Source organism: Monodelphis domestica, chromosome 7 (genome assembly GCF_027887165.1).
Source record: "Monodelphis domestica isolate mMonDom1 chromosome 7, mMonDom1.pri, whole genome shotgun sequence".
Lineage (NCBI taxonomy): Eukaryota > Metazoa > Chordata > Mammalia > Didelphimorphia > Didelphidae > Monodelphis > Monodelphis domestica.
In genome coordinates this window covers 88,700,429-88,718,812 of record NC_077233.1, presented here as the reverse complement: position 1 = coordinate 88,718,812, position 18,384 = coordinate 88,700,429, and the positions used below count along the sequence as shown (strand labels likewise).

Here is an 18,384-nt window from a genome sequence, read left to right as displayed (position 1 = left end):
TCGTTCTCCTTAATCATTCTCATGTCTACAAAACATCGTTCTTTTCTACATTTTCCCATTATACAATGAAACTATTCATGAACTATGACAGTCATAGTTCTTCAGATAGATAGATAGATAGATAGATAGATAGATAGACAGACAGACGCATAGACATACAGATATAAAAATTGGACAACTCTGCCTCACTCACTTAAATCCAATTCATGCATAAGTCAAGATATCACCACATGGGGGGCAGCTAGGTGGCTCAGTGGATTGAGAGCCAGGCCTAGAGATGGGAGGTCCTAGGTTCAGATCTGGCCTCAGACACTTCCTAGCTGTGTGACCCTGGGCAAGTCACTTAACCCCCATTGCCTAGCCCTTACTATTCTTCTACACAGTATTGACTCTAAGACGGAAGGTAAGGGTTAAAAAAAAAGATATCACTACATGATACTGTTCTTCAAAAATTAAGGATAGACAACTACATATGTATTTAGAGAGAGAGAATGAGAATGTGTATTATGGAGTTACAAATAGATAGATATAAAGTTTCCTATATATATTTTATGTAAAGTACATTGATGAAATTACAATATAACTTATAAATATTTCTCTGAAAATTCATTCACTTTTTTGCTTGAATTTGAAAAATATAAACTAATTTTATCAGACTAATCTGTGTTATATTCTAGGGAAAGGATGTGATGTGTTTATTATTAATTTTGTGTGATTAGGCTATCATAGCTAAATAATTTTTTAGCTTCTGTGTATGTACACAAACAGATGGATGCTGATGCAGTCTTACCAGATTGGCCTTGTTTCTAATGAGGTAGTATAGTGCTCTAGTTAGAGCTGTAATGACCAGTGAATCCCTAAGTGAATGGCTGACACCAAAAGAATTCTACTCATACCTTTGTGCAGTGTCCTTATCTAAATGATGAATGATTCATGAATTCACAAGGTATCTAGGGTCTGCTTACCTTCAAAACTGGTACCTTCAAAAAAGTAACCAGTTCTTTACAAATATAGAACAGCAGTACCACTAATAATTATTGCCTCCTTTACTTAACTTCTAATTCTGTACAAGGCTCTGCTTTTCCTTGACCATGACATTTGCTTCTTGGTTTCACCTCAATCCTTTCTCTGATGGCTTCATATTTTAACTCTGTATTATTGCCAATGAATGCTAATATTTGTGTTAAATACATTGTATATAAATATGCTGAGTGACTGAGTACTTTCTGAGTTCTCTAAATTTGACAAGTTTAAGTCCATGTCACCATACCTTAGTTTATAACTGATCCCAAATCTGTACTTATAGGATGAGAAGATTGTAAATTCACAAAGCTATGATTCCATGCCTTTTTATTGACAATTGAAATGCCCACAGATGAAGATAATTTACATATTGACTGATATATCATTTCCACACAAGATATAGATGATGCTCATATATTCCCTGTTCATTGCCTTCCATTATACAAGGTGGAGGCAACTGTTTTAATATTACAGTAATTATTATTGTGTAGAAAGTGATTTAGTTGAATGCTTATATGTTTGGTCAAAATGAGATGGAAACAATATAATTTTTTCTGATATGAAACTTTTTTGTTTTGCAGGGGATCTTTCCTGCAAACTACATTCATTTGAAAAAGGCAATTGTCAGCAACAGAGGGTAAGTAGGTTGTTTTTCTTAGGTTAATTATATTTCTAATATATAGTCAGGGGAGAGGGATTTAGCAAGTTTAATTTCCCCTTTATTATCCTGAAATTGTTCATTTTATTTAAGTGATGATAAAATAGTATAGAATCGTAGGGAAGAAGAAGCTGGCCTCAGATTTTTTTTACCTACCTCTGACACATATTGGTTGTGTAACCTTGGGCAAGTCACAAACTTTGAATGTCCCCAAATAAATACTTTAAGATTGAGGGACCAGACTACATTGCCAGAAGGAGTTTCCTCACTGGGTATTCCCTATATCAGTGAAATTAAAGAACTAATACTCCAAATATTGATTCAAAATTTCCTTTATATGTAATGATGTATAGTTTATGATGGCAGCTAGATGGTTCAGTTAATAGAGCACTGGGCCTGGCATCAGGAAGACCCAAATATGACTTCAGGCACTTAATTAGCCATGTGAACCTGAGTAAATCACTTAACCCAGTTTGCCTCAGTTTCCTCATATATAAAATGAGGTGAAAGAAATGACAAACCATTCCAGTATTCTTGCCAAGAAAAGCCCAAATGGACTCAGGAAATGTCAGATAAAACTGAAACAACCGAACAATTTATGAAGCACTTTTCTTACAACTTACCTAGCATGGTATATATAGCCATCCCTAGAATGGGCCATGTTCAGCTTCAGTTGCTCATCCCAGCTGTCTTCTTGCCATCCTCTCTGCTGCCATTTGTCTCCACACAATCTCTTTAAGATTCTTCTTGATTCATATGGAAGAGTTTAATAGTGAAAGAAACCAAAAACATTTTATATACAGGAAAAGAGTTATATCAATTGTTAAAGGACATAGATTACAGTCAGTATTACAGATAACATTCATTCCTAAAAGGAGTATAAAAGGAATTTTGGTATTATTTTTCATGTAAATAGATATATTAAGCAGCACACCTTTCAGATAAGATTCAAATAGCTTTGAACCAAAAATTAACTGTGGAATAAATATAAGGATTCAAATCACCCATAAAAGATGTATAATGATGCCTAGCTTACATGCGAATAGTTTAATGTTTAGAGGCAGAGAAAGAACTTTTATTTATTGAAGACTAGAAAAATGTGAATGTAAAACTCAGTGTCAAGGACACCAATGTAGAACTATCTGTTGAACTTAGAACAGTAGAATGATATGCCAGCTCATTTGCATTATCAATATTTAATGACTCAAGAGGATAGTTAAAAGAGACAGAAATCATATAAGTATTTATACATTTATGCATGATTTTAAAGGAGCTATTGATTTTGTTTGGGAAAGCATGGAACGTTGTTATCTTTAGGTGAAAGGTAAGTGATTGAGAATCAAAAGGGTCCCATTTTAGTCTTTGAGGATAAGGAAACAGAGGGAGGAACATGATAAAGGAAACTGAGGAGGAGAATTGAAAATCCAGGAAATCTGAAAAGCTGCTTCATTGGAGTTAATGGTAACTTGAAGGAGCCAATTGACAGAATGCTTAACTAAGTGATTTCTGAGTAGCAGAAGAGAAAACTGAAGTCATTAGACAAGTGCCTTAGTGATAGTTATTGTGATATATTATGATTGTGATACATTTTTATTATTTATTCACTTGCTTTTTTATTATATGAGCATCTCTGATGTTATTTATTTTTCATTATTGTTAAGTAAATGGTTATTTTTAAGATCTAAAATTGCCATTATTGGGAATGACTGGCTTTGTAAATGTGTTTTATGTAAGTGTTTTATGAGTAGCTGGTTGTGCAAAAAAAATTAGAATGTTGAGTAGGCAGAATGTATTTCTCCCCAACAGGGTTATCCTTATGACCCTCTGAGTGTATGAATAAATATCGTGATGATCTATTTCTAGGAACTTAGACCTGCTAGTTTGAAAGCAAGTTGGAATGAATAGACAACTCAGAGAGTGAATCAGTGTTTACATGGCTAAGTCAGAAGTGTAAGGCTCCTATATGGTGGGAGTGGGCCTTGCCACTCCTGTTACAAATATACCTCTTTCCATCAAACTTGTGTCCTGGGAGCAGTGATAAAATTGGTAGTACTACCCTGGAAATATGTCAGTTCACTATTCCACTCACATGTCCTGTGATTTCTCAAATGAAAATGCACTTCCATGGAAACCACTTTCTTCTATTTGTTATCTTTATTAGAATTATAAGCATCTTAAGTGTTAGGACTGTCTCACTTTTTATTTGTATCTTTAGCATTTAGTGTGGTGCCAGGTATAAAGTATATGACTAATAAATGCTTTTTGTTTATTTATTCAATTACCTTTTGATACTAGGTAGTGACAATGTTAAGTACTTTGCATAGTCGTATAATTTAAAAATGTTGACTTCAGAGTTCCAGGTCAGGTCTCTTTGCTCCAAATCCATTGTTGTTATTGTTGCTTTAATATGCCACGTTGTGATAGTTACTCTGTGCAGTAAGAAAACAATGTGGATTGTGGCATACTTATAGTTACTTTGTTTTTTCTCAATTTTTATATTTCAATCAGTGTTTTAAGTACTTAATGAATGATTATTATTGATTAATTTTAAAAGAAGTAATTTCCCCATTATTAGTTGCAAGTGAGACCTTCATCATTTTCTAGCATTACATGCAAGTGAGCACATTCTAATTTTGAAAAAATTTCAGTCAAATGACAAGAGCAAAAACTATACATTATAAAAATTGCTGAGAATACTGAGCAGCAATATGACAATAATTAGATTTAAACAAGCCTTTTATGCCATACCCCAAGAAGAGATCCAGATGGATACATCACTTAGATATAAAAGGTCACATCGTAACCAGATTAAGGAAACAAGAAATTATCTTTCATTCCTAAACCAGGAGAAGAGTTCATGTCTAAACAAGCTATGAAGAGGATAACAAATGATAAAAATGTACAATTTTTGATCTTATAGATTTTTTAAAGTTTTTGACAAAACAAATATAATGTCATTTGAAATAAAACAGATAAATGGAAAAAATCTTTGTAGAAAGTTTCTTAGATAATGGTCTCATATCCAAGCTGTACAAGATCTTAATTCAAATGTATAAAACCAACTATTATATTACCCAAAAAGTTATTCCTCAATAAATAAGTGATTAAAAGAATAACCATCCTAAAATGCTTTAAATTACTAATAAAGAGAACTGCAAAGTAAAGCAATTTTAAACTTCCATTTCACACTTATCAGACTGGCAAAGAGGAAAGAATAGTAAAATGGTAGGTATTTGAAAGGCTGGGGGGAAGACACATTAATGTGATGGTGGATCTGTGTTCTACCCATTCTGAAAAGTTTGGAACTCTACCCCAAAAAGTAATTAAGCTCTCCATATCTTTTGGCCCAGCTATGCTACTACTGGATTTTTTATCACAAAAAAATCAAAGAAGGAGGAAAAGGACTCATGTGTACAAAAATACTTATAGTAGCTTTTTTGTGGTAGTTTTGGGAACTAGGAGCTATATATAAATTATGTAATGCAATGTATTGGTAAGGGAATATTATAGTGTCATAAGAAATAACAAAATGGTCAGTTTCAGGGAAAAAAGAGTGAAATGAAGAGAACCATAAGAACAATTTGTATAAGGACAGCAAAATCGTAGAAAAAAATTGTTTGAAAAACTTTAGAATTCTGATCACTGCAATGATAGATTAGTCCAGAAGACTAAAGATAACACATACCACTCATCTCCTGATTCAGAAGAAATGAACATAAAATACAGAAAGATATATATCATTCTTGGCATGACCATTGGGAAAATTTGGTTTGCTGGACTATGCATGTTCATGATGAGGGTTTTGTTTCTTTGCTGCTGCTGCCCTCATTTAACTGGGATAATGGGAGAGACAGATTATAACGGTTTGTAAAAATAAATTAATTTTTAAATTATATATTATAATACAAATGTCAAACCACGGGATAATGTTCAACTAAAATTGCTCTAGTTGAGAGAGGTAATGATTTTGACACATGCAGAAATGTTTTTATTTAATGACTGATTAAACACTTTATTAGTCTTAAGGAAGTTGTGCCTGTGGAGAGCTTTAAAAACAGAATTGAGAATAATCTGTCTTGGATATTTGAAGAACATATTTTCTAGACACTGGGCTGTACTGACCTCTTGAAATCCTTCCCAACTGTCTAATTCTTTTATTTTTTGTTATGCAAAAAATGAAATTAAATGTTGCTCTTAATTAGGGTGAAGAATAGGTTAAACTTTGTTATTATGGAAAATAAAGCAATATTCATTTGTTCTCCATCCTTTATATTAGCATTAAAGCCAATACGAAATATTGAAATAGTGTCTTGGAGATAGAGGAATTTTGCTTTAGAGTGTAATTATGCCTTGTAGGAAAAGAATAATTATTATTCTCACAGGTGGAGAAGAACAAAGTTAAGAGAGTAGCAACTTTAACCTTTTGACAGAAAGAAGAAAAAAAAACTAGTGTACATGTATGCTATAGCTTCTTTGGTGGGAAATGAAGGCTTAGGGCAGTTATAATATTGTAGCCAAATTCATGAGTATGAAAGTATAAGGGGCAGTCTAGTATCCTTTTCTTATTTGGTCTGTACAGGTTCACAAAGTCTCCTATGTGGTTTGACAGCAGCAGCATCAAGCTCATGCTTGAAGAATTATTCCCCTTCTTATGCCTACTTCTCCAAACGTTTTTATGTTCTTCATCATTAATTTTAATACCACCAAGTTTTAAAACAAACCACACTATGTTGTAAACTCATGGACCATTATGACCCTTTAGTTCTTTTATCTTTTATCTTTTTTTTACATAGTAAATTATTACTATTTTGAGCTCTTCATCACAGATACCTTTCATTCCCATTCTTTTTCCAACTTTTTTTTTGCTAAATAAACCTGTTTCTTACTCTCTAAAAAATACTGTCTTTGACTAAAGTACAAGATTCAGAAATAATTGCAATCATCTCATTGCTCTCCAAGTCCCCCCAAAAAAACACCCAGAAGACTTAATAGTCTTCATTTCCCACTTACAATTCCTAGATATTTCTTTTTCCTCCTTTGCACTACAACTTTTATCCTTTGAACTTTACAGAATTAATCTAAACTACTCATTTGTGAAATATATTGCTATAATTTATCCAACCAATACACTTAACTTTTCTCCCCCTTCTCAAGAAGGATAGTACCCAGCTCAAAGATTTTCTTTCCACCCTCCCCTTCACCCTCAAATTGGGTGAATATCAATTGGGAATATCAATAATATGGTATCCCAGTTCACCAATCTTATCATCTCCAATGACCTACAACTTCTTTCGGTTTCATCTTCAATCTATTTCATCTACAGGTATTGTCATAACTTGGATGTCACCATCACCTAAAAGTACTCCCCCATCTTGAACTCAGAGACTCCCTTATCAAATTCTAATATTCTGTCTTTCCATCTTCTCCTATTCTTCAATCTTCACAACATTATAAACTGAGAATTGAAAAGATCTTTGGAAAACATTTGATCCAAACTCTTCATTTTACAGTTGGGGAATTGAGGCTTACAGAGGAACTGAGGGAACAGGGGCTCACTTGTCTAAAGCCACATACATAGTAAATATAAGAGAAATCTAATGAGCCCACATCCTCTGATTCCCAGTCCAGCATTCTTTCAGTTCTACAGAATTGTACCAATATTTGTCCTAAGTGCAGCCTCCAACCTCTTATCCTTTCCTGTTTTCCTATTCCATCACACCTATTTAGTTTCCTGTCTTTAGGTTTGACTCCATGGTTAACTATTTTTAACAATCCACTTCTCCACACTTAAATCCTTTGCCCTCTTGTCTTTCTGTCATTCATATCCATCCTGTTTGACCCTAGGTTATCTCATGATCAGTCTGTTCCTGACTTACAGAACATATCAGGAGGACATTATACAATAGTGTTAACTGTATTTGGCACAGATGTATAGTATCTAATATTAACTGGGTCCTCATAAGTGTATAATAATACATTTCTTCTTCCTTAGTTGATCATAATGCTCCCTGCAGTGGCTATTCCAGACTTATTTATCTATTCTCAAGCTACCTAAATATTCACCTTCCCCCATTTCAGATGAACTTTCCTCTTACTTTACCAAGAACTTTGAAGTTATTTACCATTAGCATCTACAAGTCTCCTACTCTATACCTCAAAACCCCTTTATTTTACTACAGGCTCAGAGAAAGAATACCAACCCTCTATTTCTATTCTTAAATTGATCCTCTCTTCTTTTCTATGAGATTTTCCAATGAAATATTTCCTGTCTCTCATCAATCACTTTTTTATTTACTTGCTTGCAAACATTTCTAGATTTCTTCCATTCTTTTTTTAATTTAAAATTATTTATTTGTTTGTTTAATTAATTAATTAATTGTTTGTTTGTTACATTAAAATACTTGATTAACTCTTCCTCTTACAATCTTCTCATTAGAGATGGCATCATTTGACAAAAAGATTTTATACACATGTATGTATGTATGTCTATATATAGATCTATATAACTATGTCTTATTTCTGTTTATCAGTTCTTTCTCTAGAGGTAGATATATACAAATTATTCTTCAAACAATATTTCTATTGATATATATAATGTTTCCTTGGTGTTACTCATTTCGCTCTTCACAATTTTATGTATTTCCATGTTTTTCCAATATTAATACATTCACAATTTCTTTTACAGCAGTATTTCTTCAAAATCTTATGCCACGGCTTGTTTAGCAATTCCCCAATCCTTCAATTTCCAGTTCTTTGCCACCACAAAGAGAAAAATAAACAACCTTTCATTTGTTCCTTTGAGCTTCTCAAACCATTCTGTAGTTCTTTCTTTCACTGCCAAATTCAAAATCATCTACATTCACAGACTGCAGAGTGGTTTGACACCCATTTACTTCTCAATCCCTTGAAATCTGGCTTCTGATCTATTACTTACTAAATCTAATGACCTTTTTCACTCATTCTAAATGATCCCTCTGATGCTTTTCATGCTGTTGACCACTCCTCATCCAGGTTACTGTCTCCTCCTTTATTCACCCCATTCTCTCTCCTGAACTCTTATATACTTAATCAAATACTTCCTCTAGGAATGCCTCCAGGAACATCTCAAACTCAACATATCCAGAGCAGAATTGATTCTTTTCTAACTCAGTCATCCTCCAAACTTTCATATTTCTGTTGAGAACACCCAGTCATCTACAGATATAACAAAAGTAATCTTTGACTCCTACCTTTACCACTACCCACCACATCCAAACAGTTGCCAAATGTGGTCAGTTCTGCCTTCATAATACCTTTCATATTCATTCCCCTCTCTTGACTCATACTGCCACTACTCTAGTACAGGTTATCATCACTTCTTACATACAAAATAGTGCCCTTGCTTCCAGGATTCTCATTCTCCAATTCCTTTATCACATCACTTTTACAAGAATCCTCCTATAGCACAGGTCTAGGTCATTCATCTGCTCAAAAACCTTCAGTGGTTTTCTATTGTGTGTAAGAGTAGATTCACATCCATAGCCTGGCATTTAAGCTTTCCCACAGTCTGGCTGCAAACCACCTTTCCAGACCTATTTAACATTATTCCTTTTTACAAACTACAAGATTTCTTGTTGGCCATTTCCTCAAACTTGACCATTCATTACCTACTTGTGTGGATCCAGCTTGGGATTTACTTCCTTCTTACCTCTCACATTCAGAATTCTGCTCTTCCTTCAGGACTTAACTCAAAGACACAACATTCATGGACCTTTCCTTGATCCTCCCATGTGTCCATTAAAAACACCATATATTTATTTATCTGTGTGAATGTTACCACTTTCTGGAGAATGTCAGTTCTTAGAATATTTTTAGCTTTCTATTCTCTTCCCCAGCACATTGCCTTGCATATAATAGATACTTAACAAATTAAAAAAGTAACAAAAATGTCCAATTACTTCCATATTCCCTTTTGGCCTCTTTTCCCTCTATATATTTTAAGATTATGTTGTTTTGAATTTCCCCCTACAGTTGTTGTCATTTTATGCATTGCTTCATATGCCTATTCATATTTCAGTGTTCTTCATAATGACAAATGTGATGAGTCAATAAAATAATCTATGCGTAAGACCATATTTGTCCATAACCCAATCACTAGAAACTAGAAATTGTTTCCAGCCATTTATTGTTACAAATAAAACCATTGAGAATTTTTGTGGATAGAAGCTTTTGTTACATTTTAATAGGATCCTTAGGGTAGTAATATTAATAATAATACCGATAGCTGACATTTTTAGTTCTGGAATTAGGATTACTGAGCCAAAGGAAATAAACACATTACAATACATACCTCTTCCTTTATATTGCTATATTTCTTTCCAAAAAGAAACAAGCAGCTTCACCAGTAATATAGCATGCTGGTTTCTCCACAGGCTAAACAGTTTTGTTTTGTCATTTTAACTATATCTACTAATTTAATAAGTATAAGGTATTTTAGATTCACTTTCATTTAAATTTCTTTGATAACTAGAAATCTGATGAAGCTCTTAATCTATTATTGTTTAAAAACTAGAGAGATGTGGCTTAGATAATAGTATATATAATAAGGGAGATTTTGAACTTGTTAAATGGACAGACACAAAGCAGTAAATAAAGGTCTGTATTAGCTTGGAAGAGAGTTTTGTAAAAATTAAAATTAGATCTTAATAATAAAACTTATATTTCATGAGGTTTAGTAATGATCATTAGAAATCAAGGAATAAAGAGGATACAAATATAAAGACCATGTGCCCATGGCTGATTAGCCCATTTAAAATCCCCACATTTAGCTTACCACTGCCACCATGCTGGCTGCAAGTCCACGAAAGAGCCCCAAGAGGACCTCCTACTCCCTAATTTCTTCTGTCTACAGGAAGTACATATGAACAGGAAGTCAGTGGGCTCCAGGGAAATATAGATCTTTTTTAGGATAATAGACTTTCAATTATACATGCCCCCCTGAGATCCGTGGAAGACTAGTCTCTCCAATGAATCTTATAAACATAACCAACTTTGAAATTACAATAATTTGGAGATAAAAGGAAAAGAGAACAAAACCAATGGTTGCTAGGCACATTGACAAAAGCCAGTTGGGGGCAGTCCCCTTTGGCATAAGAGTATACATGCAAAACAAATGCATTCAACCCCACACATTTCAAATCATCACACCCCAAGTTCACTCTGGATCTTCTGGTGCAGCGTGTGATCTGTAGAAGCATCGTCATGGTGCCTTCTCCAAACAGTTCACTTTCTGGATTTGGAGAGGTAGCATGCTTCTTATCCTAAAATTACTCTCAAAAAGAATTTGAATTTTGCATTTTTGAATAATTATACATTCCCCCTGAACAGGGCTTTGGAAAAAACACAGAGATCACTTAGGCGTGCATGACTGAGTTATGAGGTATATCAATCAATTAGCAAGAGAAATAAAAAATATCAAAAAATCCAAATAAAAGAGAAAAGATAACTTCTGAATGAAATATAGACTATCAAAATCTTTGTGTAAAAGTTCTAAGTAAAAGGAAAATAAATTTATAACAAGTGCTTGAATGAGGGCCCAATTAAAAGTAATTTCTATCCTACAAGTCTGTAGGACAAAATGCAGTAATATTTCAATTACCCATTTGTAGCCAAGACTACAGAAAGTTGCCATACTATAAGAGGACAAGATTTTTGTGTGATAGGGAAGTGTCATTTCCTGGTATGACTTTACCTTCACTCTCAGGGATAGGAGGAGCCAGGATGATAACCAAACTTTGTTACTTGTCTGTGAATATTTCAAAAAGAGTGTGGTTACAAGATATCCTGCATCTTAACATATGTCAAATGTTCAAACCTTGGGTCTCACACTAGGTTCAAGTTCTTTTGTATTGGCTTAGAAGTTCATCAATCCTTCCTGGATTGGTTTGGTCTCTTTGATCTTGTGCTCAATTGGCACTATGCAAGTAGCTTTGTGGTTCTTTGGCACTGTGCAGTGGCTCTTTTTGTATTCTCTTCTCCTGGAATCAGACAGAATCATTAAGCAAAGTCCCATAATTTTTTAAAATAATCAATGGCATGATTTTTATACTTGAAAGCTTTTGGGGTATGTGTTAATATTATAGCAAATGTGTTTTAAACTTATATTACTGAAAAATCAAAAAATTTAAAGAAAAATTGTCTCAATACTTTTGATGTGCTTCAAATACAGAAAGGAGAGAAAAAATAAAGGTGAAATCATATATTGCACATGCAAACAAAAATAATAAAAGTTTTAAAAATCAAAAATATATAGCTTACAATTATTGACACACTATGTCAGCTAAGGAAAGGTATAATACAAAGGTTTCTCACCCAAAAAATGAGATCCATTTCCTCCTTCAAACCTGGCCATGATCCACTGTGAGTACAACTGCTTTTCACAAAGTAACAGTTTTTTTTATGAAGAAGAGTAATACTACAGGTAATGCACATTCAAAAAGTATCAAAATCCCCAAAGTTATAATAGCCCAATTAATGACCGTAGCAAACAAACCCACTATCATATTTTACATGAGTCTACTATATGATATTTAAAGCTAATGGTTACTTGTAACAGATTTTTCAGGTATAGTAAATCTTTCAACCTTGGTTGAGATATTTTTAAACAAAGTAAAACTTATTTAGATCTAGAACATTACTAAGAAATATAGATTGTTCTGGTGGAAGTAAATTAAACTGAAGAGTTACAAATGAAAAATGCTCCCTCTTTGGAGCCATCCATAGATACCATGCCCTGGGATCAACTTCCCAGATCTTTTTGTGTGAGACTGTTATATCTCATCCATTCACATTTTTACAAATGTTGGAGGTGGGGATTATAATTGTACTTCACTTCAGCTACTAAAATGGACCCTTTACCTCTTGTTACAAATAACTCAGAGGTAGGCAAAATGATCAGTCAGAGTTGCTAAATATTTTTAATCGTGTCAAAAAAAACCCTTAAAATCAATTTGAGATATTTTAACTCATTAAATTTACCAAAGGTTGTTAACCAGGTTGACAGATTCCATCCATCATCTGTGTGACAAATTACAAAGCCAAAATGGAAGAAAAAGCTGTTTTTATATGTGATTATTCAATAATATTTGTTCAGTTTTGTTATAGATGAAAGGTAACAATATATCAGTGTTTAAAACATAGTAGAATAAACTGATTCAGTGTAATAGAATTGTAGTGAATACGTTAATAAATGAATTTAAAACAACAAAATTAAATCTTAAACTAAAAAATCAGCAAAATACAATAAACTATATAGCCTTTCATAAAACAATGTAGTCTGAAAAGGTTTAAAATTTTCACCTCCTATCTCTTTAAAGTTCCTTTCTCTGTCTGTCCAGATTCCTATTGTCAGATTTTTTTGGTTCTCCCAACAGAGAGGGAGAATTCCTTACTGAGCATGGTCAGGAGGAATCCCAAATTGGATGAATCTTAGAGACTGGGCAGGCCCAAATAGCAAAGGGTTGTAGAAAGATGAGTTTTCTCCCCTGAATCTTAGGCAAGATAAGTGAAAGGATTAGAAAAGAAATCCTGTTTGAAATAGGTAATGCATTGCCCTTTCATAGAATGAGCTATGCTTGTATTTTACTTCCTGTTTGGAAGAGTAACTTCCTTCTTCCCTTCCTTAAAATGCTAGTTTCCCCAACCACATGGAGAGGGAGTTAGGCTAATTGTTGCCTAAGGAAAATATACCCTGGTTTTTACCAGCTAGTTTGTGATTCTGAAGATACAGTGGCAGCTACCAGCAGCCCAACAAGACTTAGGCTGGGGCTGGGCTGGGGCCAGCTATCAGGAGGAAGATTCAGAAGCAGGAGCAGATAGGGTCTGAGGTCAGGAGGAGGATTCAGGAGTTGGAGCAGGCAGTATCAGCAACAGCAATCCAGAGGCAGCAACGAGAAACTGAGGAACATGGGGTCAAACAGATGGGAAAGAGAAGCAATTTTCCTCTTCTTAGCCAAGAGACCTCCCGCTCAAAATAGCCTGGCCAGTAGGGAGAGCAACTGGGCAAAAAGTAGGTCAAGAAAAAGGCAGCAGCTCCAAAGAGAAGGTGGGTGAGGTGGGCAAAAAGCCTTGTCAGGAGAAACATAGCTTAAAATTTGTCTAGGCTATCTTAAAAAAAATTTAGAATTCTTTTTTCCAAGTGGTAGGTCTTTAGAAAACTAAAAGTAAAATAGTAGAATTATTGGAATTGAAAGGAGAAAGGATGTTAATTAATTAGCATTTCCAATTATATAACCAAATAAGTAAACTTAAATTGCTGATCTCACTTACATGCTATCTTAAATTATTTTAATGACTACTTTACTGGGAAGAGAGATTTAAATAAAACTTTTCTTTTTTCAAGAATATATTTCATTTTAATTCACATTAATAATTAAAATGTCCAGGCTAATCAAGTATTTGCTTTAAAGTTTTTAGATTAGAGTATATGAAGCAAGTAACACAAGCCCCATATAAGACAGGAAAGTTCATTTTCTAATTCTTTTTACCAGCAACCACCTAAATAATTAGTTGAAAATGAAATATTTGAGGCAAACCCAAGATTTCAAAGGTATCAGCATTTTTTCTAAGCTATCTCAGCATTCTCCTCTAAATGATTATTAAAAGTTGTAAAGGACTTCCAGGTAAACATGACTGCAATGTAGACACGAATCGCTTCTTCTCCCTTGGTACCGAACAAAATAGACTACCTCAAAAGAGCATAAAAATCATCCTTGGAAGAACGGAGGGACTCTCCAGTATGCCACAGCAACGAAGGTATGTGGGGTTTGAACATTTCCACACTATAAGAAGGAGGAAAAGCTTACACAAAAACGAACTGAACTGCTCTTCCCCCACATCCCCCACGGAATCAGAGTAGGGGCCAGCGTGCTCACCAGAGAGAGCGAGTGAGTGAGGAACATCTCTATCTGGGGTGGGGGGGGCACACCAGGGTCCCTGGGAATGAGGACTGCTAGGGAACTACCCCCTCAGGGCAGTTTCACTGGAGAACCCTGTGCATTAGAGAACGTGCAGACTGCGGGGGCCCTTGCAAACTGCAAACAGTGTGGAGTCTCTAGAAACTGTAGAAACTGCCTGAGGCCAAACCTCTGTTCTTCGCTGTATTGAGGGGGTTACTCCAGGGTCCTTGGAAACTGACAGGGGCTACAGGGAACTACCCCTCAGAGTGGTTTTATAGGAGATTCCTGCGCACTGGAGAGAAGAGGCCACAGAGCACAGGGGCGGGCATGCTAACAAACCATGGATGCTGGGAAGAACTAATCTGAAGCAACTTAAATCCACAGAAAACCCACCCATATCACCTAGACCTCTGACCAAAAAGGAAAGGGAAAACCACCAAAGGGATGGCTAATAGTGCCCAAGATCAACCCTCCAAGAAGAAAGGGGAAAAAGTGACTATTGAAAACTTTTATGGAGGGAAAACCCAGGTGACAAAGGAGAAAGAGGATGAAATTCAAACAAAATAAAAACAAGCCCCCCAAAATGGAAATTATCCACAAGCTCTGGAAGAACTCAAAATGGAACTTATCCAAAAGATGGAAACCTTCTGGCAAGAAAAATGGGAAAAAATTCAGAAAGAGGTCAGCAGCCTGACAGACAAGAATTCAAAATTGGAGAGAGAGCTGGATGCCTCAAAAAGAAGGGAATACCAAACTGAAAAGCAAAACCAGCCCTTAAAGATCAGAATTAACCAACTGGAAACCAAAGATCTTGCAAAACATCAAGAATTAATAAAGCAAAGTCAAAAAATTAAATTAGAAGAAAACAAAATATCTCACTGACAAGGTGACAGACCAGGAAAACAGAGGAAGGAGAGACAACTTGAAAATCATTGGTCTACCCAAAAAAACAGAGATAAACAAAAATCTCGATGCCACGCTACAAGAAATCATCGAAGAAAATTTCTCAGATGTTCTCAAGCAAGGGGGCAAAATAGAAATAGAAAGGGTTCATAGAACACTCTCTATATTAAATCCCCAAAAGACAACCCCCAGGAATGTAATCACCAAATTCAAGAGCTTCCAAGCTAAGGAGAAAATCTTACAAGAAGCTAAGAAGATTAACTTCAGATGTAGAGGAGCCCCTGTAAGGATGACACATGACCTAGCAGCGAACACCCTAAGAGACCGCAAAGACTGGAACACGATATTCAGAAAGGCAAGAGAACTAGGTCTTCAACCAATAATCAGCTACCCATCAAAACTGACTATAAACCCAAAGACCCCAGCTTTTGGGACAAAAATCCAGTATTTGATAAAAACTGCTGGGAAAATTGGAAGACAGTGTGGGAGGGATTAGGTTTGGATCAACACCTCACACCCTACACCAAGATAAACTCAGAATGGACAAATGACTTGAATATAAAGAAGGAAACTATAAGTAAATTAGGTGAATACAGAATAATATACATGTCAGACCTTTGGGAAGGGAAAGATTTTAAAACCAAGCAAGACTTAGAAAGAATCACAAAATGCAAAATAAATAATTTTGACTACATCAAATTAAAAAGGTTTTGTACAAACAAAACCAATGTAACTAAAATTAGAAGGAAAGCAACAAATTGGGAAACAATCTTCATAATAAAAACCTGACAAAGATCTAATTATTCAAATCTATAAAGAGCTAAACCAGTTGTACAAAAAATCAAGCCATTCTCCAATTGAAAAATGGGCAAGGGACATGAATAGGCAGTTCAGTTAAAGAAATCAAGACTATTAATAAGCACATAAAAAAGTGTTCTAGATCTCTTATAATCAGAAATATGCAAATCAAAACAACTTTGAGGTATCACCTCACACCAAGCAGATTGTTCAACATGACAGCAAAGGAAAGTAATGAATGCTGGAGGGGATGCGGCAAAGTAGGGACATTAATTCATTGCTGGTGGAGTTGTGAATTGATCCAACCATTCTGGAGGGCAATTTGGAACTATGCCCAAAGGGCAATAAACAACTGTCTGCCCTTTGATCCAGCCATAGCACTGCTGGGTTTGTACCCCCAAAGAGATAATAACGATAAAGACTTGTGCAAGAATATTCATAGCTGCACTCTTTGTGGTAGCCAAAAATTGGAAAATGAGGGGATGCCCTTCAATTGGAGAATGGCTGAACAAATTGTGGTATATGTTGGCGATGGAATACTATTGTGCTAAAAGGAATAAAGTGGAGGAATCCCATGGAGACTGGAACAACCTCCAGGAAGTAATGCAGAGTGAGAGGAGCAGAACCAGGAGAACATTGTACACAGGGACTGACACATTGTGGTACAAGAGAACATAATGGACTTCTCCAGTAATGGCTTTACAATGTCCCTGAATACCTGCAGCGATCTATGAGAAAAAAAAAAAAACTATCCTCAAGCAGAGGACAGACTGAGGGAGTAAAAACACCGAGGAAAAGCAACTGTTTGACTACAGAGGTTGAGGGGACATGATCGAGGAGAGACGCTAAATGAGCGCCCTAATGCAAATACCAACAACAAGGAAATGGGTTCAGAGCAAGGACACATGTGATACCCAAATGAATCGTGTATTGGCTAGGGAAGGGGAGGCTGGGGGGGAGGAAAAGAAAATGATCTGTTTCCAATGAACAATGTATGAAAATGACCAAATAAAATGATGTTTAAAAAAAACTGACTATATACTTCCAGGGGAAAGTATGGGCATTCAACAAAATAGAAGATTTCCAAGTATTTGCAAAGAAAAGACTAGAACTCAGTGGAAAGTTTGACATCCAAACATGAAGAGCAAGAGAAACATGAAAAGATAAATATGAAAGAAAGCGAAAAGGAGAAAAGTGTTGTTTTTTTCTCTTACTCAAACTCTCTTCTATAAGGGCTACAATTAGATCAAATCATATATACTAACATATGGGGGAAATGTTATGTGTAACTTTCAAAAATTGTATGCCATAATAGAGTAATCAGAAGAATAACTCATAGGGAAAGATTGGGGCATTAACATGATTTGGAGGGGGGGAACAAAAAGAAAAGAATATGAAGGGGGGAATCAATGATGGCACTGAGATATACTTGAAGAAATAGAAATAAATTAAATAGAACAATTTTTGTCACACAAAGATACACAGGGAAAGGGGAGGGGAAGAATTCTCTTATAATAAGGAGAGGGAAAGAGTGCTAATTGGTATTACTTAAACCTTATTCTCAGTGAAATCAACTCTGAGATGGAAGAGCATCTAGATCCATTGGGATCTTGAATTCTATCTTATCCAACAGGATAAGGGAGGAGGGAAAACTAAGGGGGAATGGGGAGAGGGAGTACAAAAAGGGAGGGAAGGCGAGGGGGGAGGGGAAGGGAACAAAAAGGGAGGGGCCAGAAAGGGAAGTATAACAAGGAAGGGGACCCAGGGAACTGATTTAATGTAAACCACTGGTTTAAAAGGTTATAGCAAAAGAAGAAAGGTCAGAATTAGGGGAGGATATCAAAATGCTGAGGAATTCACAAATGACAATCATAACATTGAATGTGAATGGGATGAACTCACCTCACCCATAAAACATAGATGAATAGCAGAATGGATTAGAATCCAAAACCCTACCATATGTTGTCTTCAAGAAACACACATGAGGCGGGCAGATACTCACAAGGTCAGAATCAAAGGTTTAAGTAAGACCTATTGGGCCTCAACTGACAAAAAGAAGGCAGGAGT

The 18,384-nt window shown here is 35.2% G+C and overlaps 1 protein-coding gene across 6 annotated transcripts in view; it reads left to right on the top strand.

Moving 5' to 3' along the window:
• The window catches only part of DOCK3 (dedicator of cytokinesis 3), a 604,983-nt gene that overhangs the window by 226,051 nt on the left and 360,548 nt on the right, over positions 1 to 18,384 (top strand). For all 6 annotated transcript variants that reach the window (XM_056805016.1, XM_056805021.1, XM_056805018.1 and 3 more), the window contains exon 4: positions 1,605 to 1,660. In XM_056805016.1, coding sequence (XP_056660994.1) covers positions 1,605 to 1,660 — 56 coding nt within the window. The remainder of the gene's footprint in view (positions 1 to 1,604; positions 1,661 to 18,384) is intronic.